The sequence below is a fragment of the Lissotriton helveticus genome, chromosome 5_1 (assembly GCF_964261635.1).
Source record: "Lissotriton helveticus chromosome 5_1, aLisHel1.1, whole genome shotgun sequence".
NCBI lineage: Eukaryota > Metazoa > Chordata > Amphibia > Caudata > Salamandridae > Lissotriton > Lissotriton helveticus.
The window spans coordinates 2,039,884,048-2,039,909,732 of NC_136065.1; the positions used below are offsets into that span (position 1 = coordinate 2,039,884,048).

The 25,685-nt window shown below is 47.4% G+C and overlaps 1 protein-coding gene across 1 annotated transcript in view; it reads left to right on the forward strand.

The window, feature by feature from the left end:
• Positions 1-14,994: 14,994 nt before the first annotated feature.
• The window catches only part of LOC144756236 (vesicle-trafficking protein SEC22b-like), a 29,901-nt gene continuing 19,210 nt past the window's right edge, over positions 14,995-25,685 (forward strand). Inside the window, exons 1-3 of the mRNA XM_078645862.1 lie at positions 14,995-15,758; positions 18,398-18,507; positions 25,071-25,231. Of these exons, the coding sequence (XP_078501988.1) occupies positions 15,684-15,758; positions 18,398-18,507; positions 25,071-25,231 (346 nt within the window). The 5' untranslated portion in view covers positions 14,995-15,683. The remainder of the gene's footprint in view (positions 15,759-18,397; positions 18,508-25,070; positions 25,232-25,685) is intronic.

A 25,685-nucleotide genomic window follows, 5' to 3' on the forward strand; every position in this document is an offset into this window, starting at 1 on the left:
CTGGAGTCTCTTCTGGAGTTTGGCGGTGGTTCCGGCGTAGAGGGAGTTGCCTTAGTCCAGTCGGCTGGTGACGAGGGCCTGGGTGACCGTCTTCCTGGTCTCGGTGGGGATCCACCGGAAGATCTTACGTAGCATGCGCAGGATGTTGAAGCACGACGAGGAGACGGCGTTGACTTGTCTGGTCATGGAGAGGGAGGAGTCCAGGATGAAGCCCAGGTTGCGTGCGTAAATGTAAATGTAAATGTAGTTGAGCTTATATAGCGCACAGCTACCCGCAGTGGGTTTCCCGGCGCTTGCTTAGGGAACCCTTCCTGGTATTCCCCTGTGAGATAGCAGGGTATCCACAAGGTGAAAGTCAGGCATCCCGCCGCGAGGGGCCGTTGTGGAGATTAAGCAAGCTATTGCCCAGAGTCGCAGAGTGTGAACCCGTGAGTCGAGGAGGCACCGGGGCGAGAATTATCGAGTCCGTGGAATTTTTAGCCCAAGACCCCGCCGAGGCGGGGAATTGAACCCTGGTCCAGGACCGATCTCAGCTTCCGGGTCTGCTGCCTCTAACCCCTGAGCCACACTTCTCCACGTGCGTGGTCTGTTGGTTTGGGTGCGCTGCCCAGGGCGGGGGGCCACCAGGAGTCGTCCCAGGCGGAGGGTGAGGATCCCAGGATGAGGACTTCCGTCTTGTCCGAGTTCAGTTTCAGGCGGCTGTTCGACATCCATTTGGCTACGTCTGTCATCCCTTCGTGCAGGTTGGCTCTGGCGGTGGCGGGGGCGGGGTCGTTGATGAGGGAGAGGATCAGCTGGGTGTCGTCGGCGTAGGAGATGATGTTGAGGTTGTGCTGGCGTGCGATGGCTGCGAGGGGGCTCATGTAGACGTTGAAGAGTGTTGGGCTGAGCGAGGAGCCTTGGGGAACGCCGCAGATGACTTCGGTGGCCTCCGATCTGAACGGGGGGAGGCGGACTCTCTGTGTCCTTCCGGCGAGGAAGGAGATGATCCAGTCCTGTGCCTTCTCCTGGATGCCGACGTTGCTGAGGCGCTGTACTAGGGTACGGTGGCAGACAGTGTCGAAGGCCGCGGAGAGGTCCAGGAGGATGAGGGCCGCTGTTTCTCCGTTGTCGAGCAGGGCTCGGATGTCATCGGTAGCTGCGATCAGGGTGGTCTCGGTGCTGTGGTTGGCCCGGAAGCCGGACTGCGAGAGGTCGAGGGAACCATTCGTCTCGAGGAAGGCGGCCAGCTGCTTGTTGACGGTCTTCTCAATGACTTTTGCCGGAAACGGGAGCAGCGAGATGGGGCGGTAGTTCTTGAGGTCGGTGGGGTCGGCTGATGGTTTCTTAAGTAGAGCGCTGAGTTTGGCATGCTTCCAGCTCTCCGGGAAGGTAGCGGTGTCGAAGGAGGTATTGACGATGTCCCGCAGGTGGGGTGCGATGACAGCGTCGGCTTTGTTGAAGACGTGGTGAGGGCAGGGGTCGGTCGGAGATCCGGAGTGGATGGAGTTCATCGTGCGGATGGTGTCTTCGGTGCTGATCAGGGTCCATGTGCGGAGGGTGGTGGTGGGGGGCGGTGGTTCGGTCGTGGCGTGCGTCGGTTGAGTGCTGAAGCTGTTGTGTATGTCCGCGATCTTGTTGTGGAAGTAGGAGGCGAGGGAGTTGCAGAGGTCTTGTGAAGGGGTGATGTCGTTGTTTCCGGCGTTGGGGTGGGAGAGCTCTTTCACGATGTTGAAGAGTTCCTTGCTGTTGTGTGCGTTGTTGTCCAGCTGTTCCTTGAATGCGGTTTTCTTGGTGGTGTGGATCAGTTGGTGGTGTTTTCGGGTGGCGAGCTTGAGGGCAGTCATGTTGTCCGGTGTTGGGTCTCTGCGCCAGGTTTTCTCGAGTGCTCTGCAGTTCTTCTTGGAGCTCTTGAGTTCGTCGTTACACCATGGGGCTCTCTTGCTGCCGGGTCTGCTCGGCGGGGTCTTCAGAGGGGCGAGGTCGTCTGCGCAGTCGCTGATCCACTTCGTGAGGTTGGTGGCCGCTTGGCTGGGGCTCGTTGAGCTGGCGGGAGGGTTCTTGCTCAGGGAAGTAGCGAGCTGGTCTGCAGTGATCTTGTTCCAGCTTCTGCGGGGAACCTGTTGCTGGTGATGGTGGAGCGTGGTCCTCCTGAAGCTGAAGTGGACGCAGCTGTGGTCCGTCCAGTGGAGTCCCGTGGCGTGACTGAAGGTGATGTCCTTGCTGGAAGAGAAGACCGGGTCGAGTGTGTGTCCGGCGTAGTGGGTGGGGGTGGTCACCAGTTGCTTGAGCCCGAGGTTGGCGAGGTTGTCCAGCAGGGTGGTGGTGTTGCGGTCGTTGTTGTTCTCCAGGTGGAAGTTGAGGTCCCCCAGGAGGATGTAGTCGGCGGAGGGGAGGGCGTGTGGGCTGATGAAGTCGGCGATGTCTTCGCTGAATTGGGTGCGTGGTCCCGGGGGTCTGTAGATGAGGGTGCCTCGGAGGGTGGTCTTGGGGTTGACGTGGATCTGGAAGTGCAGGTGCTCGGCAGGTGCGAGGGTGTCGTCGGTGTTGGTCGTGATGCGGATGGTGTTCCTGTGGATGATGGCGATGCCTCCTCCGGTCTGGTTGATGCGGTCTCTCCGGATGATCTTGTAGCCGTCCGGGATGGCGATGGCGATGTCGGGCGCTGAGGAGGCGTTCATCCAGGTTTCCGTGAGGAAGGCGACGTCTGGGGCTGTGGTGTCGAGCAGGTTCCAGAGCTCGATGGCGTGTCTGTGGATGGAGCGGGTGTTGAGCAGGATGCACTTCAGGTGGGTGCTGCTGGAGGTCGGCTTGGTGGGTGCTGGTGAGGCGTGAGTCCGGTTGCAGGTGAACTTGCAGGCGTTGCAGCAGAAGGGTCCGTGGGTGCGTCTCGGGGTGGCTCAGTAGCATCCCGGGGATCGGCCGGAGTTGAGTGCGTTGAGGGTGGCGGCGTCGTACGTCCGGCGGGTGGGCTGGGGTCTGCGAGGGCCAGGGGTCCTGGCACTGGGCGCGGTCCAGGCGCGGACGGGCATAGACGGGCTTACCTTTGGCGCACCTTTGGCGCTCATTCGGTGCTCCCGCTGCGCGCGTCCGCTGCACGGTCGCTCTGGGGGCGTCATAAGAAGGGGGATGTGAGGGCGGGTCAGCTGGGCGGCGGCGGGAGCGGCTCGGCCAATGGGCCGGTGGTGGGCGGGGCCTGGGCGAGCAGCGGCGGGAACGGGCGAGCGGCCGGCTCTGCAGTGGCTGGGCCGCTCGTGGGACCAGGGGTGCGTCTGTGGCGGCGGGAAGAAATGCAGGAAAAGATGCGGCAGGTAGGCTGGAGCAGGGGGCGGCAGGAGGAGCAAGGGGGTGACCCGGCCTGGTGAGAGGCGCAGCGGTCATGTAACTGTGCAATGTGTGTAATGTCTCCAAGTAGTACTGCACATCTTAAAAGCCCATCCCTCTTCAACCACAACCCACGCCAGGCCAACCCCAACAGGGCCTAGACGAATAACTGTCAGACAGACCTCCTGCGCAGCATCATAGGATAACAGCAAATGCAGACACTTCAATACAACGCAAAGAGGACCCATCCCTCCACCCCGCCTGAAACAATACCCCAATTGTGCATTACACTCGCGGGCAGAGGTAGCACGCTTCCTATACATAAACTGAAAGAGACCACGCCTGGTCTTTACCTCGCACACCACCTATGGATTTAGAGGTTCCGAGGCTGGCACCATACAATAAAATCCCCCCCCCCTCCTAACATCGAAGTTGTGAACAAATCATGACAGCAAAGAGGTGTAATCCAGTAGACCCTTTCACCTGCAAACCATCACGGTGCACGCCTACCCTGCATAGCAACAGTACCGTATATATAAGACACTAAAACACAACATTTCAGAATAAATCTTCTCTGAAGCCATGCAACATCCCGCTCAACCCCCAGCAACAAGCATCTTATCTGCATGGAACAGAGTTGCACCATTAGTCCTGTTCATCAAGAACTCCTCCCGATGCTTCTCCCAGCAGAGGTCGTTCCGGGCTGCGTCGTTTGTCTCTAGCCCAATCTTTCATGCCCCTCTGTAGGGCCTTCGGGTCTGTAAATATGTGCGACTGTTCCTGGCGATTAATCCGAAGCCTGGAAGGGTAGAGCATTGCATAATCAATATTGCTCTCTCTTAGTTGCTTCTTCAAGGGTGCAAATTGTCGACCTGCTTCTTGCACCTTGAAAGTAAAGTCAGCAAGATAGCAGAGCCCTCAAATTGAAGTGGTTGTTTGTCTCTGGCCGCTCGAAGTGCAGAGTCTCTGTCTCGGTAGTTAAGGAGCTTCACAATGATGGGCATCGGGGGAGCCCAGGTATCAGATGCGGACCAAGAAAGCGGTGTGCTCGCTCGACAACGAACATGGATGAGAAAGACTCTTGCCCAAGGAGTGTAACAAGCAATTTTTCAATGAACGGTTCCATGTTTCCAGTTGGGGTGTACTCCGGAAGGCCAGTGATTCTAAGGTTACTACGCCTTGAGTGAGCGCGCTTCTAAGTCCTCTGTCTTGTCCTGCAGGACTTGCATAACTTTTCCCAACGGCTTGTGGCCCACATCCAGTGTCAATTGCGCTTTTTCAACCTCCGTGACGCGGCGTTCCGCCATTTCCATTCATGTGCATGTTTGTCCAGTCTTTCGGACATCCTATCCATACGGTTGGAGAGAGAGTCCATCTTTGAGCTACTCTGTAGGCGCTTCTCCATTGCCACAAAGCTTAGTGCGGGTGTCTCCATCAGGTTCCTCCTGAGGCGGATCCTGCGTGCTCTCACCTTCTTCTACCAAGCTTCACATCCCTTAGCCCTCCTTTGGTCAAAGGAGATCTTTCGTTGCGTTCTGTCGACTTTGCCCATCTTTGGTGTTTTCTCTCAATCTGGAAAGCGTGTGCTTTCTGTTGCGGTAGTGGTGTGCAGTATCCGCAGGTGGTACAAGTGGGACATGTGTGCAGCCTATTGACCCCAATACGGCCGAGAATCCAGCTATGGCGTAGAAGCCTTGCTTGGTCTCCTGCTGTTCCTGTGCAGTGTGGGGGAAGTGAAGGTACTGGGGTAAGAAGCTGAGGATTGCTTCCAGGACAGGTGTGATGAATTTTGATAGGGCTGGCTTTGAGACCCCTCTGACTCTGGCAGTTGTTGGTTGGAAGGTACCAGAGGCCAGCAGGTGCAGCACAGCCAGCAGGTGCAGCACAGCCAGCAGCTTTGTCTGTGGAGGGATGTTGGTTCTCTGCTGTGTTGGGACCGTCAACCTGGGGGCGATGTGGGTCATGATGCAGATGATGATTGTCCTTTTGAGTCTGTAGAGGGCAATGACTTCCTCTGGCATTAGGTCTGTGAGACTGGTGCATTTTCGGTAGGTCCACAGTCTTACTCTGCGCTGCCTCTGTGGTGGTCCGAGGGGTGGGGATAGGTGTCTGGGTCCTGGGGGTTGTGGCGGTCCTGGGGGTGGTGGCAGTGGCTGTTGTGGCCCTGTTGGGGCTCTGAGCTGCATGATGAGTAGCTCCATGGCGTTGTTTGTTCTTCGGGTGTGGCTGTGTGTGGGGCTCCGTAGCCTACTGCAGGTAGTCATCCGGCTTTACACCTGCAGGCGGCAGGTGTTAAATATCTGTTCCTACAGCAGCTTATCGCCTGTTTTTGGTTCGTATCGCAGATCTGGCAGTTCGGTGTGAAAGTGGTGTTGTGGTTTTATCATGTGTTTTTGCACGGGAACGCCTACTCTGCATCTCATTAGATACATTTTGGGGCAGTTATCGCGGGAATACTGGCGAGGTCTGCAGTTTGCACCAGCTTGTGGATGGGGTGTTAAATCTATCTCCACTTTTGATGCGTTAAGGTGGAGATAAATTAGAGATAAGTCCTTGTGAATATCCCCCTTTGTCTTTTTGGCAATGTGTTCCTTGAGGGTAGGGTTGGCGGCAGGGTGTTGAATTGGCAGTCAATGAAAGTTGTAGTTTGAGGCTGTCAAGGTTCATTTCACTGAGCCAGGTTTGTACTGTTTCTTACAGAAATTCTGTCTTGCTTGGGTTGAGCTTTAGGTAGGTGCTGGACATCTAGGTCTTGATGATGTGCATGCAGTGTTTGAGGTGTTGGATGTCTGAAGCAGAAGAGATGATCAAGTAGAGTAGACAATCATAAAAGGGATGGAATTGGAAGGAAGGCCGACCAGTGATGAGAGGGTAATAAGGAAGAAGAAGGAAGCGAGAACACAGTGATAAACGTTAGGAAGAGAGAACAAAATGTGGAAAGAGGAGTCAATGTTTCAGTGTACACCCATTTTATGCAGATGTTTAAAAATGTTGCCAGTGACGGTCTAACAGTGACAATATATTTCAACATACTTAAAATTTTGTAATCTAGATGATTGGATACAAAATCAAACATCCCTGAATCCCTAGATTTTGTTCTCCATATATGCCAATAGAACCGATTCATACGGGAGACTCATGATTTTGTAAGTCAAACATGGCTATTTTGAGCGGTATTCTGCCTAAAATTGCCTCTGCCTCCAACAGGAGTTAAAAACTAACGCCTTTTAGTGCTGGTGTCTGCATCACTGCACTAAAATGCATTAGTTACGGAATACAGCTCTTCTGTTCCCATGTGAATGTGAAGAGAGAGAGTCTAAGACTTGAGCTGCTTCATGGTAAAAGCGGAGTTTGCCGTATGTGGCTTAAGTAAGTCCTTTGCACTTTAGAAAAAGAAAGGGAATAACATTAAAAAGAAAATATGGCAACGGAAAGCTGTCGATTTTGGAATTGGGGATTCGATCTAGGCTTGAGTACCGGCGTCGGCTCAACATCCTGTGATTCTGGACAATTCACTTAATCTCTCTGTGTTCATAATATGAAAGTGTCCTTGTGTAATGTAACTTGTGCTCGTTTAAAGTGCTTCAACACCTTCAGCTCTAGGCGGCACTACACAAAACTGCAAAAAGAAGTTTATGGATTAGTGAGAAGCAGCAAGGGTCTTGAACAGGCTAGTGTGTGGGGTGCCATTTTGTGACCTGTTTGGTCTCTTGCACTGGGTTTTACTATTGATTTTTCTGATTTTAAAACAAAACTTGCCTGCAGCAAGCCTAAATGCTCACACTCTCCCAACCATACCTTGTTGAGACACTGAGGCAGCAGTTTTTTTTTCTTTCATGCCCACCATCATTGCAGTCCCTGAAGTAAGAGTGTGTGGGGAACTTTTGAGGCTATTTTTGGGCCTCTTGGGTTTGCTGTACGGGGTTTTCCTATTGAATTTCCTGATATTACCACAAACTTTCCTGTAGCAAGCTCAAATCTGCATGCGGTCTCCCATACCTTGAAAAACAACTACAGCCTGTATGAGATGGTGGGCTGCAGCTTTCTTTCTTCCTTGTGGCTCCCCGGGTCAGTACAGTCCCTGAAGGGTAGGTGTGATAGGCTCAGAGTATAGGCAGAATTTTTTGACAGATTGTGGGCTTCGGTTTGGCGTGCCGAGTTTTACGATTGGTTTCCCTGATATTACCACAAAACTTCCCTGCAGCAAACATTAATGCATGCAGTCTCCCATACCTTGTAAATAATCTACACAGCGTGTCTTCACAAGTTCAATACTGCCCCGATTTGTAAATGTGGGACACATTTTTAACTATCTGATTTGCTAACGGGTGTCGCTTTTATTTTAGTCTTATTATCTGTCCCAAGTCGACTGGGGGGGAGGGGGTGGGTTTTGGGGTGCGGGGGGAAGAGGGAGAGTGGGACGGCAGGAAATTTATAAATGTTTCCTCTCTGGTTGATCAAGTGAGCTGACAGCTCAGTACAGGTCCATCTACAGCTCTTTATCCTTACAAGAATCAGCACTGTCTGCTGTGGCAGCCTAGTGGCCCACCGCTAGCGCCACCGCTAGCCCAGCCTAGCCAAGACACTTATCCTGGCAGACCCACTCCCTAGACACTTCTGATGGCACAGTCTAGTCAGGTCAATCATGCACTCTCTGCACTGAAGTCCATTTATCTCTGCACATGTGCATTAACCAGGCCGCACTTCCAGCTTTAGTTGTATTTTACTGACAGCCAGAGATATGTTTTTCCTAATTTCATTATAGTTTCAGATGCACTGTTCTCTAAAACTTACTCAGTGTCGATATCGCAGTGTTGATCCACAATTGATGTCTTGTCAAGCTATGCGTATAGCTCCATAGGCCCACTGCGCACTTCTTCATGGTGTGTCTTGCAATGAATGAGTGTTGCATTTGTTTTTTGCAGTATGGTCATCTTTGAAAAAGCCTGTTGGTTGGTGACCTTTCATTTCAGGACCTTTGCATTAGTTTTAAGATATTTTAGATCTTCTCATTGCTTTGTTGTAATTTCTGATATTTATCTGTTTCAATGCACTTCATTGCTTAGTTTTACTCACGAAAAAGTTTCACTCCAAGTGTTACACAATTAGCAGTTGAATGTCACTCATAAGTGCAGTGAAACCATGAAAATGTCACATAAAGAAACTGGAAACTTGACAGTTATAGTCAATGAGAATACATACCCATCGATTTTTTTCTCAAAATCTCCTACTTGCCTACTCTAAAATATGTATAGTGCTAACGTGTAAAAATAAGTTAAAAAAAATCAGTAACACTGTCACAAAATAAGCCTCATAATTTACCTTTTTTCTGTCTTGTTCACAGTTTTCTATAGCGCAAATTCGACCCGAAGATACTGGAGCGCTTTACCTAAGCACCAATTACATTACACAAGAACACATTCATTTTTTAGGTCTCGCTGAGCCAATGCGCTTGCGCATTGCTCCGGCGAGAATTATGTAGGAGCTCCAGGAAAGCCTGCCAGAGGGCTTTGGAATACGGATTATGGCCAGTGCATGTGAGGCATTCAAGCGCGAAGCTGGCATCTGGCATCGGACTTGAAAGCAGCAGACTGCTTTCGCCAGCGCGCGCTCTGCCTCACTTCCTGCTCCCCCTCTTACAGCAATCAACTTTCGTTATCACCCCATATGCTCGTTCCCTCCCACCCTTCCTTTGATGTCCGCTTTTCTTGTTTGTAGTGCTGTGATCAGAAGGGTTGGTGGTTTGGAAACCACTTCACAGATGTTGGCAAGGTTTTTTCCTATACTTCTCAAAAATTACTATGATGCCCACATAAAAACATTTCACAAAGTTATGATGGAATAAATACAGCTTCACTATATTTTGAGGAAAAAACTATACAACTTTATTCCATGAATAATGTGAACAAGGGGCATGCTAGCCCATCTCCTTTCGCTGCATTTGGTGTTCTAAGTCTGACAGTGCAGATATGTTTACAAGCGTTATTCAGGTCCATCCCCTTCATCCAATGACTTTTTATTTTTACCAGCCTTTTTCAGCGAATAGCTTGAGACTTTGTCAGTCACATCTTGACTCACTTTATGCAGTTTGATGTTTCTGTACTTTCCTACAATGGATTCCTTGCAATGCATGAGCGACAATTTTTATCAAATCCGCTGTTAGCTCTTCAGTGTTCTTATTTATGCCTTCATCTTTTCTTCCTGCATATTTGCTATTTGCTTCTCTTTGCGCCCCCTGCCCTGGTGGTAAGGAACTTTGTTTCTCTGTTCTACAACCCACCCCCCTCTCTCTAGAGGGCTGCTCGTTCTTATTGCGTTGCTCCTTACCCCTACTCCCCATGTGTGTTGGTTCCTCTTTATGCTTCCTTCAGAGAGGACAGAACTGTATTGGGAAATGGAACGTGGGCGTTTCATTTCACAAAAGCTGTTTTCTCCTTTTGTTCCCACTTGATACTTGTAAATTCTCCAATGGATGAAAAATAACACCAGGTTTTAATTTTAAGAAATGAATGTTTAGAATTTCAGAGGGGTATGTTTATGTGACTATTTCAGAGGGGTGTTTATGGGTATGTATGTGCGCCTCACACTGCTGCACGCCTCACACTGCTGCACGCCTCACACTGCTAAACGCCTCACACTGCTGCACGCCTCACATTGCTGCATGCCTCACACTGCTGCACGCCTCACACTGCTGCATTACTAACACTGCTGCACGCTGCACACTGCTGCACGCCTCACACTGCTGCACACTGCTGCATTACTCACACTGTTTATGTTTGTGGGATTTATAAAGTGCGTAACCACCCTTGGGCATCTCAGCGCTACAAGATAATGAGAAAGACAGCCAGCACTTAGTCAAGCGGGAAAATCCAGGTCTTGAGCCTTTTTTTGAAAGAGAGTTCATTTTCAATGAGACGAATCTCTGGGTCTAAGCTGTTCCACAGCCTCGGAACCAGATGAGTGAAGGATCTTCCACCCCATCTAGCCTTTTTAACTGGGACTATTTTCATCAGAAATTTTGAGCTAGATCTGAGGTGCCGATCCGGTAGTTAGTGCGTAATTAATTTTTGGATAAGAACAGGACCTCTCCCCTGCATGGCCCTATGGGCCATACTCAATACTTGAATTTAATTCTGGCCTGTATCGGAAGCCAATGCAATTTCCGCAGTCCTAACCTGACTGATTGACGTCTGGGAATGCTCAGCAACATTCGAGCGGCGGCATTCTGAACCACTTGTAGTCTTTTTACCACATATTTGGGTGATCCCAGAAAGAGGGAGTTGCCATAGTCCAGTCGCGATGTAACTAAGGCCTGAACTATGGTTCTCCTTGCGTCCTTTGGGAGCAAAGACATGATTTTCCTGATCATGCGTATGATTCCAAAGCAAGTCCCGGCCAGTTTATTGGCCTGGGTCTCCATTGTCAGGTTCTGGTCCAACCATACGCCTAGATCTTTAATGGCAGCCTCGGGGGAAGGCGAAGGCCCCCAGCTTGGTGGCCATAAGATTTCCAATTTCGGATTAGCATTATTGCCCAGAATCATTAGTTCTGTTTTATCTCCGTTTAACTTGAGCTTGCAATTTGCCATCCATGATCCGATTTTTTCAAGGCAGGGGACAAGTTGACGGTGATCTGAGTTCAGCGAGTCCGAGATTGAAAACACCAGTTTCGTGTCATCGGCATATGACACAATGGAGATGCCGAATTCCTGTACTAACTGAGCCAGAGGGCTGAGGTAGACGTTAAATAACGTCGGGCTCAGGGAGGAGCCCTGTGGTACTCCCCAGGGGGCTTCAAGGGGGTCTGACTGGAAACCTGCCTCCACACATTGGAAATGCCTATCGCTCAAAAATGATGCTACCCTTTTCTTTGCCATTCCTACTATTCCTACACTTTCCAGCATTTAAATCAGCACTGTGTGGTCTACTGTATCAAAAGCGGCACTTAAATCCAAGAGTACCACAGCTGCTGTTTTACCTTGGTCCAATATTGACTTCAGTTTTTCGGTGACCACTAACAGCGCCAATTCAGTGCTGTGTTTGGGTCTGAACCCCATCTGGGACTGGTGGATGACACTGTTGTTTTCAAGAAAGGATGAAATTGCAGGGTTAACCTGCTTTTCTGCGATTTTTCCCACTATCGGCGATAACGGTATTGGCCGATAGATAGATCGGCGGGGTCCAAATCTGTTTTTTTCAACAGGGGCTTCACGGATGCGTGCTTCCAATCTCTTGGAACTACAACTTTTTCAAGGGAGAGTTTTATTACATTGCATAGTTGGATAAGCATTGGGCTTCCTCCTTGTGCAAGAATATGCGGGGGGCTGGATCCCTTGGTGAGCCTGATTTGATTTCTTGAAGTAAACCGGAGATGAGATCTATATTGACCGTAGGAATGGATCTGAGAACAGAGCGGGTCAGTAGTTCTGGTTCCCTTTGTTCACATTGTAATTCTTTTTGCATCGTTGCTCCTGGTGTTACTATTGGGCTGGGGAGGAGGGAGTGATAGATATTTTCTACTTTACTTTTAAAAAACATGGCCAATCCATCGCACCTTTCTTTGGAGTAGTGCGGACTGATAGCTCCCTCTTTTACCGTTGTGAGTCCCTAAACAATTTTAAAAAGCTCCTTAGAAGAATTAGAGGCCTTGGCTATTTTTTCTTCAAAGAAAGCCGCCTGCGCTACCCTAATGCTCTTGTGGTAGAGCTGTATTGCCACTTTATAGGTTCTCTTTAATTCTGGGTCATATAACTTCCTCCAGTCTCTTTCGAGTCTTATACAGCTTTTTTTTGAGCGACCAGCGCGGGTGAGAACCACGATGATCTGTTCAAGTTTTTTTTTTATATGGGGCCTGGTTTCCTGAAATTCTTGTCTATGCAGGTGTTTACCCATGCCTGCCAATTTCTATAAGCAACTTCTGGATCTTGAGTGTCCGGAGGCACAGAGGACTCCAAATCACTAACTCAGGTTTCTGGCACAATTCTGGGCCATTTTCTTCCTACTATTGTATGTTCTTTCTTTTGTTCTTCTACCCGGCTCATTCGGAGGTGCATTAGGATGAGGGCATGATCCGTCCATGGCATCCATATGGGATCTAATACCCTCAATCTAGAATCATTTGAGAAAATGGGGTCCAAAAGATGACCTTTCTCATGGGTGGCCGGTCGTACCCTTTGTTCTAATTGTAGGGCCTCCATGTCCGCTAGGCATCTCTTAGCGGTTGGGTCGTGGACGTCATCTAAATGTATATTAAAATTGCCTAGCATTGTGATGGCACTTTTCTCAACAAGCATGCTTGCTACTAAGTCCGGGATTGTATCCAGAAACTGGCCACAGGGTCCTGGGGGTCTGTAGATTAGTCCTCCTGCAAAGGAACTCGAAGCCGAGATGGATATTCAGAAGCTAAGGGCCTCCGATTTTGCAATATTCTCTGCTGCATGCTGCACACTGCTGCACGACTCACACTGCTGCACGCCTCACACTGCTGCACGCCTCACACTGCTGCATGCCACACACTTCTGCACGCCACACACTGCTGCACGCCTCACACTGCTGCACGCCTCACACTGCTGCACGCCACACTGCTGCACGCCACACACTGCTGCACGCCACACACTACTGCAAGCCACACACTGCTGCACGCCACACATTGCTCACGCCACACACTACTGCACGCCACACACTACTGCACCCCTCACACTGCTGCACGCCTCACACTGCTGCACGCTGCTGCATTACTCACACTGCTGCATGCTGCACACTGCCGCATGCCTCACACTGCTGCACGCCTCAGACTGCTGCATACCTCACACTGCTGCATTACTCACACTGCTGCACGCCACACACTGCTGCACGCCACACACTGCTGCACGCCTCACACTTCTGCATGCCTCACACTGCTGCACGCCTCACACTGCTGCACGCCTCACACTGCTGCACGCCTCACATTGCTGCATGCCTCACACTGCTGCATGCCTCACACTGCTGCACGCCTCACACTGCTGCACACAGCTGCATTACTAACACTGCTGCATGATACACACTGCTGCACGACTAACACTGACGCATGCCTCACACTGCTGCACGCCTCACACTGCTGCACACCTCACACTGCTGCACGCCTCACACTGCTGCACGCTGCACACTGCTGCATTACTAAAACTGCTGCACGCCTCACACTGCTACACGCCTCACACTGCTGCATTACTAACACTGCTGCATGCTGCACACTGCTGCATGCCTCACACTGCTGCACACTGCTGCATTACTCACACTGCTGCACGCCTCACTCTGCTGCCCGCCTCACACTGCTGCACGCCACACACTTCTGCACGCCTCACGCCTTCTGCACGCCTCAGTGTGAGGCGTGCAGAAGTGTGTGGCGCCTCACACTGCTGCATTACTCACACTGCTGCATGCTGCACACCTCACACTGTTGCATGCTGCACACTGCTGCACAACACACTTCTGCACGCCACACACTGCTGCACGCCTCACTGCTGCACGCCTCACACTGCTGCATTACTCACACTGCTGCATGCTGAACATCTCACACTGCTGCATGCTGCACGCCACACACTGCTGCACACCACACACTGCTGCACGCCTCACACTGCTGCACGCCTCACACTGCTGCACGACTCACACTGCTGCACGCCACATCACTCAGGGACACCACCACATCACTCTAATACACCACCACATCACTCAGCCCAACCTCATCATCACTCAGCACCACAACATCACTGTCCTTGCTTGCTACCAACAAGCATTGCCATAGCCAATAGGACTCGCATTAGGAAAGTGTAAGCTATTGGCTTTGTGAATAACAATGCTATTAATTTATATATTTTCAAAGCGAATACACATATTAAAAAAATGTGTCATTTACAATAGCAATAGCTCACACTTTCCTAATGCAAGACCTTTGCATTGCAAATGCTTGTTTTAGTAGGCACTAGGAGATTAAGTGATTTGCCCAGAATCACTCACAGGATGTTGAGCCCACGCCTTTTTGCCGAATAATGTACTCAAGCCTGCCGCATAATTTTGTCCTCCTCTGTCGCATAATTCCATTGGCCCTCACTGTAAATGCCACACGTGCAATAGAGGTGGTGTAGTTTGGTGGTAACACATGACAACTCGTGTTTAAACGGTGGCCGTTTCGGGCGAGGTTGTTCTCTCTCTTAGTTGACTGTGCGCCTGTCCCTAACAAGGCCGCGGCTGCCACGTAAATAGAAGAGACGTGGAGTTTTACACTCTTTGGCGCGGGAGTGCGCCATGTTAGAACAGTAGAATCCTGGGCTGAAATAAGCCCGAAAACGAAATAGATTTTACATAAATGTTTTATGGCGGCTTCGAAATTGTTCTCTCAGGCGAGGCAAAGAGTGCATTCAACACGCCTGCAAGGTACTCAACACAAGAGCCATCACATTTATTTGTGGTTTCAATGCGTAACCGCCATCTTTGAAAGGTATTTACACCCGACCGCATTATAAGTTTGTGAAATGGGAAATATCACTGGCGCTTAGTTCTAACATGGCCAACGTTTTCTGTTCCTTTCGTGGAGAATGGTGAACGTCACCAAGATGAGAATGGTGAAAGGAAAAGTTTAACAAACTGTTTCTATGCGTACAGTGTTCAAGCGGCAGGCGCTGGTTTTCACACGTAGCGGATTATTCCGGATCACTGCCACTCCACTTCTCCGGAGATTGCCGAAGGGCCCGCCTTCTTTTTCCGGAGATTGCCGAAGATTCCCCGTGTTTGCCCTGCTGTCCCAATGAGCCACGTCAGAAAGTTTCAGAAAAGATCCGGGAGAGTCTGAGCAGGGTCTAAGCTGCAGTACTTGGAGCCTAGGACACCTGGAACCAGAACTTATCCAGAACAGCAAAGCACTGACCTAGCAAACCAGGAACTTGCACAGAAGAGCCGGGGTCACGTTGGGACTGATCCAGGTGACAGGACAGGTAGTGACTGGCTGAGGATTGATGCAAAGCAAACAATAGCTTCCAAGAAAAGCAGTGACTTATCCAGTACTAGCAGTAACAGACCCAGCAGCACTGTCCCAGGTGTCAGGATAACCAAATCAGGGCTGACTGAGCCAGGACAGATAGTAATTAGCATAGCAATAACTTAACCAGGTGTCAGGAAAACTAAGGGCTGAGCCAACTGAAGCACTGACTGACCAGAGATCTGTCCTAGGACAACTGATGCCAGAGATGCAGGAGAGAGGGCATCTGGATAGGACCTAAGGAGTTCTAGCAGCCTCCTGACAAGGCACCACTGCTGAGCCAGGGGCACCCTAGGAGCAGACTCCAATAGAACAACCAGGATCTCCAGAAGCATCAGAACCCTCTTCGCTTTCACTATCGACTTTTCAACATGGTGGTCTTGACTATGATCGCCCGTGTCCAGGATGGTCTGCTTCTGGCCGCCTCCATGCAAGAAAATGAGCAGGTAAGGCAGGTGGAAGATTATGAAGCAGAGGTGGGTCAACTGTTTCTTGGGGTGCCAGGGAATCACAGGTCACACATTTAAGGAATGCATGGGTGTTAATTGATGAAGTAATGTAAGTTTTTTTGGGGGGGGCGCGGAGAGGGCACTTTTCATTATCTGACACCATTGGTCAACAGTGGTCATCCACAACATCTGGCAGCCATTTTGATCGTGAAGTGCATGTGATGTGATTGAGAATTGATTAGGTAGTTACATGTGATCTAATGTTTACTTGAGGCGGGATCTAGCAGACACGCTGAGGTGTAATTTATGTGTTATATGATCTAGTGAGTAATGTAAAATGTGGTTTAAATATGTTTGAAAGATTTGGATATAGTTTGCTTTCTTGTGGATAGGTTTCCACTATAGAAATACCACATGCGTACATAGATAGACACTATGGTGAGATATTCTCCGCTGCTAAATTTAACAAAGTTTAGTGAGGGTGTAGCAGAACTGGAAGAAACCACTGACCACAGATCCAAAGGAACCTCCTGACCTGAGTCCCGAAACCCACTGAACCCAGACCCTCATGCGACTTCTGACTCCAGAGCGCGCATTAACCTCCAGGCTCCAGAGCTACACTGACCCCTGTCTCCAGAGCCTCCTGAGCCACAAGCCCTTGCTGGTTTCTAAGTTAGAAAAACATCTTGATTCTAGGTAACTTCCAGCTTTCTGAAGACAGATCTACAGAACCTTTCCAGCCCCGGACTCACACAAACCTCCTGACCCAAGTGGCACAAGAACTCCTTAGCCCAGAGTCATAGGAGTCTTCTCATGTTAGAAATGTAGCAGCCTGCTCTCCCAGAGCTTCCAAAACACCTTCACCCAATGTCCCCAAGAACACCCTGTCAGAATCTCCTGCCCCAGAGGCATCTGAACCGTGTACGTTCTGGCGTCTTAGTCAGCAGAATATCCTGACTTAAGCTACCTCCTAGCCTTAGGGCCACACCAACCTTCTAATGCTAAATATAGAGAACCATTCCAACCTCAGTTTTACACAAACCAAGAGGCGCAGGCCCTCCTGATGTCACAACTTTTCTAATGCCTAAGATAAAGGAGTGTGACGTATAATTATCAAGGACCCCCTGAATACCTAGATTTTGTGATTCCTAGGTCAGGGATTAATAAGCAATTGACATAAAACAACCTAGGCAATCATGATTTAAACTTTTTATAAAGGAAATATTAAAGGAAAAAGAGCTACCAGTAAGTTCAATTTCTAATATTTATTAACATTTATATTTAAAATACATAATCCTTATCTGTGAGTATATAAATTTATAAAAAAATTCGGAAATAGGTCTCCCTAAAATTAGGTACTCAATCTAGTCATAGATATGCTTGACAACAGGGTTTATTGATGAATCCATTAGCGAATTAGTCATCTGTCGCCCCCCTTCCCAAGATATTCTTTTATGTTTCTCCTTCTCCTCCTCCCTTTCTCCCTTCGCCCCTTCGCCCAGAGAATTATTTTTCTTCCTTTTCCCATCCCTTCTTACCCCCTCTACTGTTTCAATTTGGAGGTATACAAGGAACTGAAATAAGTGAATGTTGAAATTAGTCTATTAATGAACTTGTTTCTTTAGATAAGAGGTCTATATAAAGCTACCTGTCGATATATATTTTTTAAGATTGTATTGTTCTTTTATTAATTGTATTTTTCCTTGTCTCTGTATTTTTTATAAATTTACTCATAGAAAACACGTGGCTCCTCCAGAAGAAGGCGCTGGTCGCCGAAACGCGCGTCGAGAATTATTGTGCCACCTTTTATTTTTGAAAATAATGATTTTTTATTGTAATTTAAATTTGTTCTGTTGTATTCATTTGCTTTTAATGTATTGTGATTAATTGATTTGTCTACAAATCTTTTGTGTGTATGGAATTGATGTTTTTTTAAATATAAATGTTAATAAATATTAGAAATTGAACTTACTGGTAGCTCTTGTTCCTTTTAATATTTCCTTTATAAAAAGTTTAAATCATGATTGCCTAGTAAGATAAAGGAGTGACCTGTCACAGAGCTTAAGAAACGCCCGACCCAAGATGATCAAAAACCTGCTGTCCCCAGAGACGTGGGAAAATCCTGACCCCGGAACCAGAGGAAGGTCCTGACCGAAAAGCCACAGGAACCTCCTGCCCCAGAGCTTTAGAAATCTCCTGACCCAAAGGCTACATGAACATTCTGACCCCAGAGCTGGAGGAACCTCATAACCCAAAGGCCTCATGAACCTTCTGACTCCATAGCCGCAGGAAACCCAAAGTCATAATCCACAGAACTACAGGAATTTACCACTCAAATGTTGTAGGACCTCCCTACTAGAACTTCCTGAGCCAGTAAATCTATGTGATTACCTCTTGGACAAAACTTAATTTGAAGAATTCATTATGAAGAAATATATGACAGAATATCCATTCCTAATTAATTAATTTATTTTCTATATAGTCTTCTACTTTTTTGACTTTTCTCTTGTTCTTGTTTTTCCTTTTCATGCTGTGGCATGCCATTGACACAATCTTCCCAGAACTGCAGGAACCTCCTCAATGAATTCCGACTGGTTGAAGTCATTAATATACCTTTCTGTCTCTTTTTTACACAGTCGAGCCGCAACCTGCAGGAGTACCAGAACCAGGCCAAGCAGCTCTTCCGCAAGCTGAGCGAGCACTCACCTCCCCGCTGCTCCTTGGAGGCCGGTCCCATGACCTTTCAGTGAGTACAAAGTGGAGTAGCTGATGATATTAAATCGTGAGCACCTGCCCTCTTTGTCACACATTACACAGCAGGCTGCAGTACTGCAGTATGACTTTTATTCTCAAACTAACATACTTAACCACTTGCACCTGCCCACGCATTTATCACCACCCTGCCTAAACTTGCCTATGTTAGTCCTGACTTATTACCTTATCTTGGATCCACCTAGGTTTCCATCATATTTACCTTCTCACTCCTCTTGCTGGACTAAACTGATCAGACCTGTATCTGTTGAATACACTTACAACTTCATTCTGGGTGGCGCACTAAAGCCCGATACGCAAAGGGCTCCCGCACTTATGGCGGAGGCCCGCAATTGTGGTGAGGGTCCCACTCTTGCAGCGGTGGCTGCTCCCGGGAAGCAGCATTGGGGCAGGGAGGGGGAAGAAGGAGAGGAGGAGAGGGGGGTGGGAAAAAAATCACTTACCTGCTGGCTGGCCGGCCAGCTGCTGCCTCTCTGTCTTCTTCTTGGCTTCTCCCGGGCAAACGGAAAACACCCGGGCTCCCCATAGCCAATCACCATGCTGCAACACAGCGTTGTGATTGGTCTGAGCGCTGTGGTTCTGTGCTCAACCAAGGAATGGGAGCCTAGGCATGTTCTCTAGCCAGGCTGTAATGCATCTAGGTGGGGGACATACAAATTGCGCATGACTGTTTGGCCGGCCTGAGTGGGCCAACCAAACTGTCATGTGCACTTACATAATGACCACCACTCTTTCCCCTGCTTTGAGAGCAGAGCAGAACCGCCCACCCAGCCAAGATGCTGCAGCAGGGAGGGGGGAACAGGAGGAGGAGGGGGGGGGGGGTGTAAAACAAAGCACATACCTGCTGGCTGGCTGGCCAGCCGCCGCCTCTCCGTCTTCTTCCTGGCTTCTCCCGGGCAAACAGAAAACACCCGGGCTCCCAGGCTCCCCATAGCCAATTACTACGCTGCAACACAGCGTTGTGATTCGTCTGAGCGCTGTGGTTCCGTGCTCAACCAAGGAATGGGAGCCTGAGCATGTTCTCCAGCCAGGCTGTAATGCATCTAGGTGGGGGACATACAAAGTGTGCATGACTGTTTGGCTGGCCTGAGCGGGCCGACCATACTGTCATGCTCACGTACATAGTGACCACCACTCTTTCCCCTGCTCTGAGAGCAGAGCAGAACCGCCCGCCCAGCCAAGATGCTGCAGCAGGAACAAATACAATTATAATAAAGTTAAGTTATTATCATTTTATTTTTCCTTTGTTTACACTGCGAAAAGCAGTGGGGCAAAACTTCACCACCTTAGCGCAAAATCAGCCATAAGAGAGCTGTACATGAGCACCAGATGACATATATAAGATAATTTTTTTTTGCTGTTTAGTTGCATTGTTGTTGATCTGCCCACGTTGTTTCTAGGCCCATCCCACCCGTATTGTTGCTGGCCTGTATTGTGTTGATTGCACCTCCAACTCTCCAATCCCTTGTGGTGCTTGCTCCTCCCACCCGTCAGTCATTGTTTCCCCCCTCCCTCGTTGCTTGCATTCCGTTCTTCCTCTTGTCATTGACAAAGCCAATAGGTCTCGCCTACACCACTTATTGGCTTTGTCTGTGTTTTTAGCCAAGTTGCAAAGCAGCCCTCCGGCCATCAATTCATAAAAAAGCAATACAACTCTGTTAATACTGGCAACGTCATAGCACTTTTTTTATTTTTATTTTTTTTAAAAACCTTTCAGCTATGAATTCCTGTGCAGCATGGCTAAAACATTGTTAAAGGCAATACCTCGCATAAACTTTGCAAATGCTTGTTTTTCTTTTACTGTTTGTAATCTGAAAGTCTATCAACTGTGTAGAATGGCCCAAATATTGCAATGGTATTGTTCTTTACTAGGAGGTGGCAGTATGATTTTATCTATTTGTCACGCGGCATTTTTAGCAAACGTTTTTATTATTTTGACTTCTTGTAGGTTTCTTCGTTTTTGAGTTTATTAATATTTTATTTGAGAGGATATGTATATTGATATAATAAACTTGTGTTTAAGTACATTGCTTCTTTCGTTTTTTTTTGCAGAGTTATTGAAATCAAAGCGTGTGTAGGGTGTAACATAAACCGTACCTTCTTAAAAACGTAGTTCATTTTAGGTCTGGTTTGACAGCATAATTATTCATGACCTTATGTGTGACAAACTAGAAAGGAGCATTCAGGCATACTACTGAGAGGGACTTTGGCTCCATCCACATGTTGGTGGGCAGAAGTTGTGTCCCCTCTGTGCTGCTCTGATTATTTTATTTATCCGGCTGCCGGAGCCAGCAGCAGTATGGCTACATAGAGAAGTCTCACTAAGGGCATAGTATTGAAGCTAACAAAGGAAAAATGCAGCCTGTCCGTCTCGCCGTTAAAAAAGCCTAAATAAATAGATGTTTTTTGTTTCTCCGGCAGCTGTACAGATGGGAGGAGGGCAGTCATGAGGAATGTATTGCTGTCCATCATAAACTTTAGACTTCAGAGTGCAGTTGTTTGTTTGAGAGCAGTATGGGATGCCCAGGTCTACACTAATTTACAGGCATGTTTAGTGGTGACCAGCACAGGTAAGAGCGGTGGGGTGGGGGCTGGACGGGGTGGGGTTAGGTAAGTCGACATACGACGGGAGAAGTAAAATTAAATACATAAAGCCACTTACCTTGTGCTCACCACATCACCCAACTCGGCAATGCGGCAAGCGCATGGTAAGTGTTTTTTTTAAATTTAATTTTACTCCTCCCGTCGTATGTTGACTTACCCGACCCCCACCCGTCAAGCCCCCACCCCGCTCACCGCTCCACTGCTCATATCTGTGCCCGCCGCCACTGTGTTTAAGTGTGGCTTGACAGAGCAGCTGTTGTTGACCTTATGAGATCAACAAAAAAGAGCTTTCAGAGTACTACTGAGAGAGGGGCTTAGGCTTCACCGACATGTTGGTTTTCCTTAGTATGGGATTTTATTGGGCTGAATTTGTCTCTTTCCATTAAAAAAGTGACAACCCTTGGAAATATAAGATTTGTTCTGTGAAAATCCTTGTAAGGCCCTCTTAGGAGAGACTGTATTTTCCTTTGCCAACCGTAATATTGTATACCCTTCTAATTTTATTACTGTATGCCTGATGGTTGACTTATGTAAAAGTTTACGTGCAAAACAGTAGACCTGAATTGGTTACAATGAGAAGCTGTAGGCCTTATTGGTGCAATGGGAAACACTGTGTTCGATGCCATAGGTCGGATTGGCTTATTATTAAATGTTATGTCAAAGGCATTTGTTCTAGCATATTTATTGTGAAAAGTATTTATTAAAGCTGATACACCTTCAACAGTTGGTTCTTATCACATTGTGTTGCAGGTTATAGACTGGTATATTGTTGCATGTAATCTCACAGGTTATGACCCCTGGAATTGCACCCTTGTTCCTGCTTGGTTTGGCATGCACAGCATGGTGCATGCCCACCTTGCAGGAATGTGCTGGCACTCTCATGGCGGCGGTATGGTGTTAAGGCTCTCATATGAGCCTACCATAGTCACTGCCAAAAGACCGCATACTCACCGCCTGCCCGCCCGCCCTAGATTAAACTCATAATCCGGAGGGTGGGCGAACCACGGGCTTGGTAGTCTTCCTTGGACCGCCGGGTGGCAGTCCCATTGGAAGAACGCCAAAGTCGTAATAGGGTCCTTAGTATTTTGCTTTGTCCGCTTTAATTTTGGATATGTATGCTATTTTATGACTATATGCCTGATGTTTGCCTTATGGAAAAGGTTGAGCCCAGTACAGTAGGCCTGGTTTGGTTATGGTGGCAAGCCAATGATAACAGCTATAGGTTTGATACGTGTGCAAGGAAACGTTTTGTCAGATACATAGGTCTGGTCTGTTGAAAAGCTATGACAAAGGGAATCTGCTTGGCCTATTTATTGTGAACAGTATTTGTTAAAGCCAACACGTCTCAACCCGTGGATTTTTATTGCATTAAGTTGAAGGTTGTAGACAAGTGTTTGGTTTAATATAATCACACAGAGTACCATACTAGGCAAGAGATTTGATGTTGGTCACCCACTCCGCCAACCCTGGGGATATAATTGAGAGGGATTGTATATTGTTTTGCCAACTGCAATTTGGAAATATTTGTAACTTTGTAACTGTATGCCTGATGGTTCCCATCTAATGCACACTCAGTAGGCCTGTGTTGGACAATAGCGTCAAACGAATAGTAAAGAGATGTGAACTATTTATAATAAAAAGTTATGTCAAAGAACATAGACTTCACTTTCTTATTGTGGAAAGCCTGTGTTAAATACAGTTGGATGTTAAGAGTGGATTGCTATTACACTGTGCTAAAGCTTGTAGGCACATATTTGTTCTGAAAGAATCTCGCAAATTACTGTAGTAGGCAAGGGTTGTGTTGTTGGTGGTCCACCCTAACACACCATGGTGATAGAAGAGTTACAGTATGGTAATCCTTATTAGGATCTATTAGTATGGGTTTTATATTGGTTTGGCAATTGTAATTTTATTTATGGAATACCTAATGGTTGCCCTGTGGAATGTTTAGTTGAGGTCTGAGCTGGCACAGCTAATACACTAAAGATAAAAGTTATAGCCCTGATTGTTTCTAATTGAAAGTTACAATATAGGTGTTGAACATGAGATATTGTTTGTGAAAAGAATATGTTAAAGTCAATAGGTTTGGAAGGGTGGTTTGTTGTTTCTCTGTTTTAAAGCCTACAGATAGGTATTGTGTTACATGAACACAGATTACCTTTGTAGAGAAGGATTTTGGTGTTGGTAACACCCTCTGACAAACTCTAGGGGTAAAAGATTTGTACTGTAATAATTCTTGCTACAGTCTCGGCAGGAGGCCTGATGAGCTTAGCAGTCTGCCAGTATCTTGTAATAAAAAATCATTAAATAATACATATATCTATATAGGTAGATATATAGACGGCCTTTCGAACATCTGTCTTCTGCCACTGATCTGAGTGTCATTTACACACTGCTTCAATCCATGACCGCGAAATGCATGGGGTGGAAGTTAAGTACACATTAGTCATTGGCCAGTAGCCTGTGAATAACTGCATTTTCTGATCACATGTGCTGATCCACCTGAAAATGAGTGCACTTCTGTGTCAGGCTGGTCAGCCAGCCCTTCAGTTTCCTCCTTTTATAGTTCCCTTTTCATTTCTTTGTTTCTCTTTTTAGTTTAATGTTTCCTAAGACTATACTTCTACTCCCCAAGTAGTGATAACTGATCACTTGCTTGCAGCTCATTTAATCTGCACGTTACCTCATCCCATGTGCCACTTCCTTTGAACCAGGAGAATATTATGGAATGCTGTTGTCCATAATCTATCATTGTTTTACAATTCCGAGATGGCCAAATCGTTGGTGCTAAATATAGCAGCCAGGCTGGAACTTTAAAACACTGATAGACTTTTAAAAATACCTCTTCAAGACGAACACTTGCTGCTTTGTTCAGTTTTCTTATTTCAAGCATATGTCCACCTTGTTTCGATGGCTTTTTTCTGCTTGTATTCTTTTCTCTCGCATATGTTGTTGAATTTGTGTGTGTTTCATTGCAGTTGTGTCAGAGGGTGTTTTTAAGAATGAGTCAGTGGATGGATGAATGAGTGCCAAGATAAGTGACAGAGTGTACATATGATGACATATTGAGTGTGTAAACCCATCAATGACACAAAATGCACTTTCTTTCATACGCCAGACCTGTTGCATTGCCAATGCTTGTTTGTGTATGGGGCATAATTGCCTGTCTTGTACAATGTTATTTATATCCTACCTTTTACTCTGATTGATTGTCTACTTCAAAAGTTAGGCTTTTTAAGTTTCAAACAAAAGTTCATTTTGAAAATAAATTTTGGGAGAGAGATGTGTTCCCTAAAGATCTCTCCTGACCACCGGTGTGATCCCTGGTTGAGGTACTTCTCCCAAAGGATGTGTACTGTCTCCCGACAGAGTCCAGTGACTCTGACCCTTCAGATTGTGGGTTCTAACCTTAAGATACTGGACCTGACACCTCTTTAATTAAATATACTGTCACCCCGCCACGCTGATCTGTTATCTCATACAGGTGATGGTTTCCGTCAGGCTCTGAGTGATGTGTCCTGGCCTAGTTTCCCCAAGTGATGTGTTGTCCCCCAAGGTGTTGCGTTTTGAACCCTAAAGGGTGTGCTGCGACCTTCCAAGATGTGTTTGACATCTGAGGGAACCAGAGAATCTACCCCCAGTACATTGTGTTCTTAGCCCAGTGATGTGTTTTATCCCCCTGAATTTGTTTTGACCCTTGGTGATGTATTCTAATTCTTAAAATGTGTCAACCAGTAGATGTAGTCTGACCCTAGACCCCCATTGTGGAGTATTCTGATCCTAAAGTGATGTGTTGCTCTGCTCAAACTGTGTTTCCTGATTTTTGTCTGATGAATGAAGTCTTCTGTCATTGAGGGATGTGTTCTGATCAGTGAATAATTTGTTCTTACCATTGAGTGACGTGCTTTGACCCCAGCTGTTCCTTTCTTGCAGTTACCTCATCTCACAGGGGGTCTGCTATCTGATCCTGTGTGATGCAGCTTACTCTAAAAAGTTGTCCTACGGCTACCTGGAGGAGCTGCAGGCAGAGTTCAGTGAGCTGTACGGCAAGCGGGTCGCCCTGGTCTCCCGGCCCTATGCCTTCATCGAGTTCGGTAGGAGTCTGTGTGGGCCGGGGTGGCAGGCTGCCACCCGGCATCCTCTTGTACTGTGTCACCTCACCTGACCTCAGATTCTCTCATCCTCCTTTCCAGATCCAGTGATAGAAATGATTCGTTTCTCTTTTCGTCCTTCTTATTTGTTTTCTTTTTCTCACGTTTATTTTCCTATTTGTTCTCTTTTTTCTTTACTTTCTTTTCGTTAATTTTTTTTCTTGTTACTCCTTTAAGTTTTTCTTCATCCTCTTTCATTTTTTATATTTTTTGGTGAATTTACTTCTTGTCTTGTATTCTCTTTCCTGTCTTTTCTCTGCATATTTTTCTCTTTCTTTCAGTCTAGCTTGTAAAAATGTGATACTTTTATTTTCTTGTATTGTTACTTTATTTGTGCTTTCCCTTTTATATCGTCTGTGGCTTTACTCTTGCTTGTCTCTTATGCTGTATCCCTTTA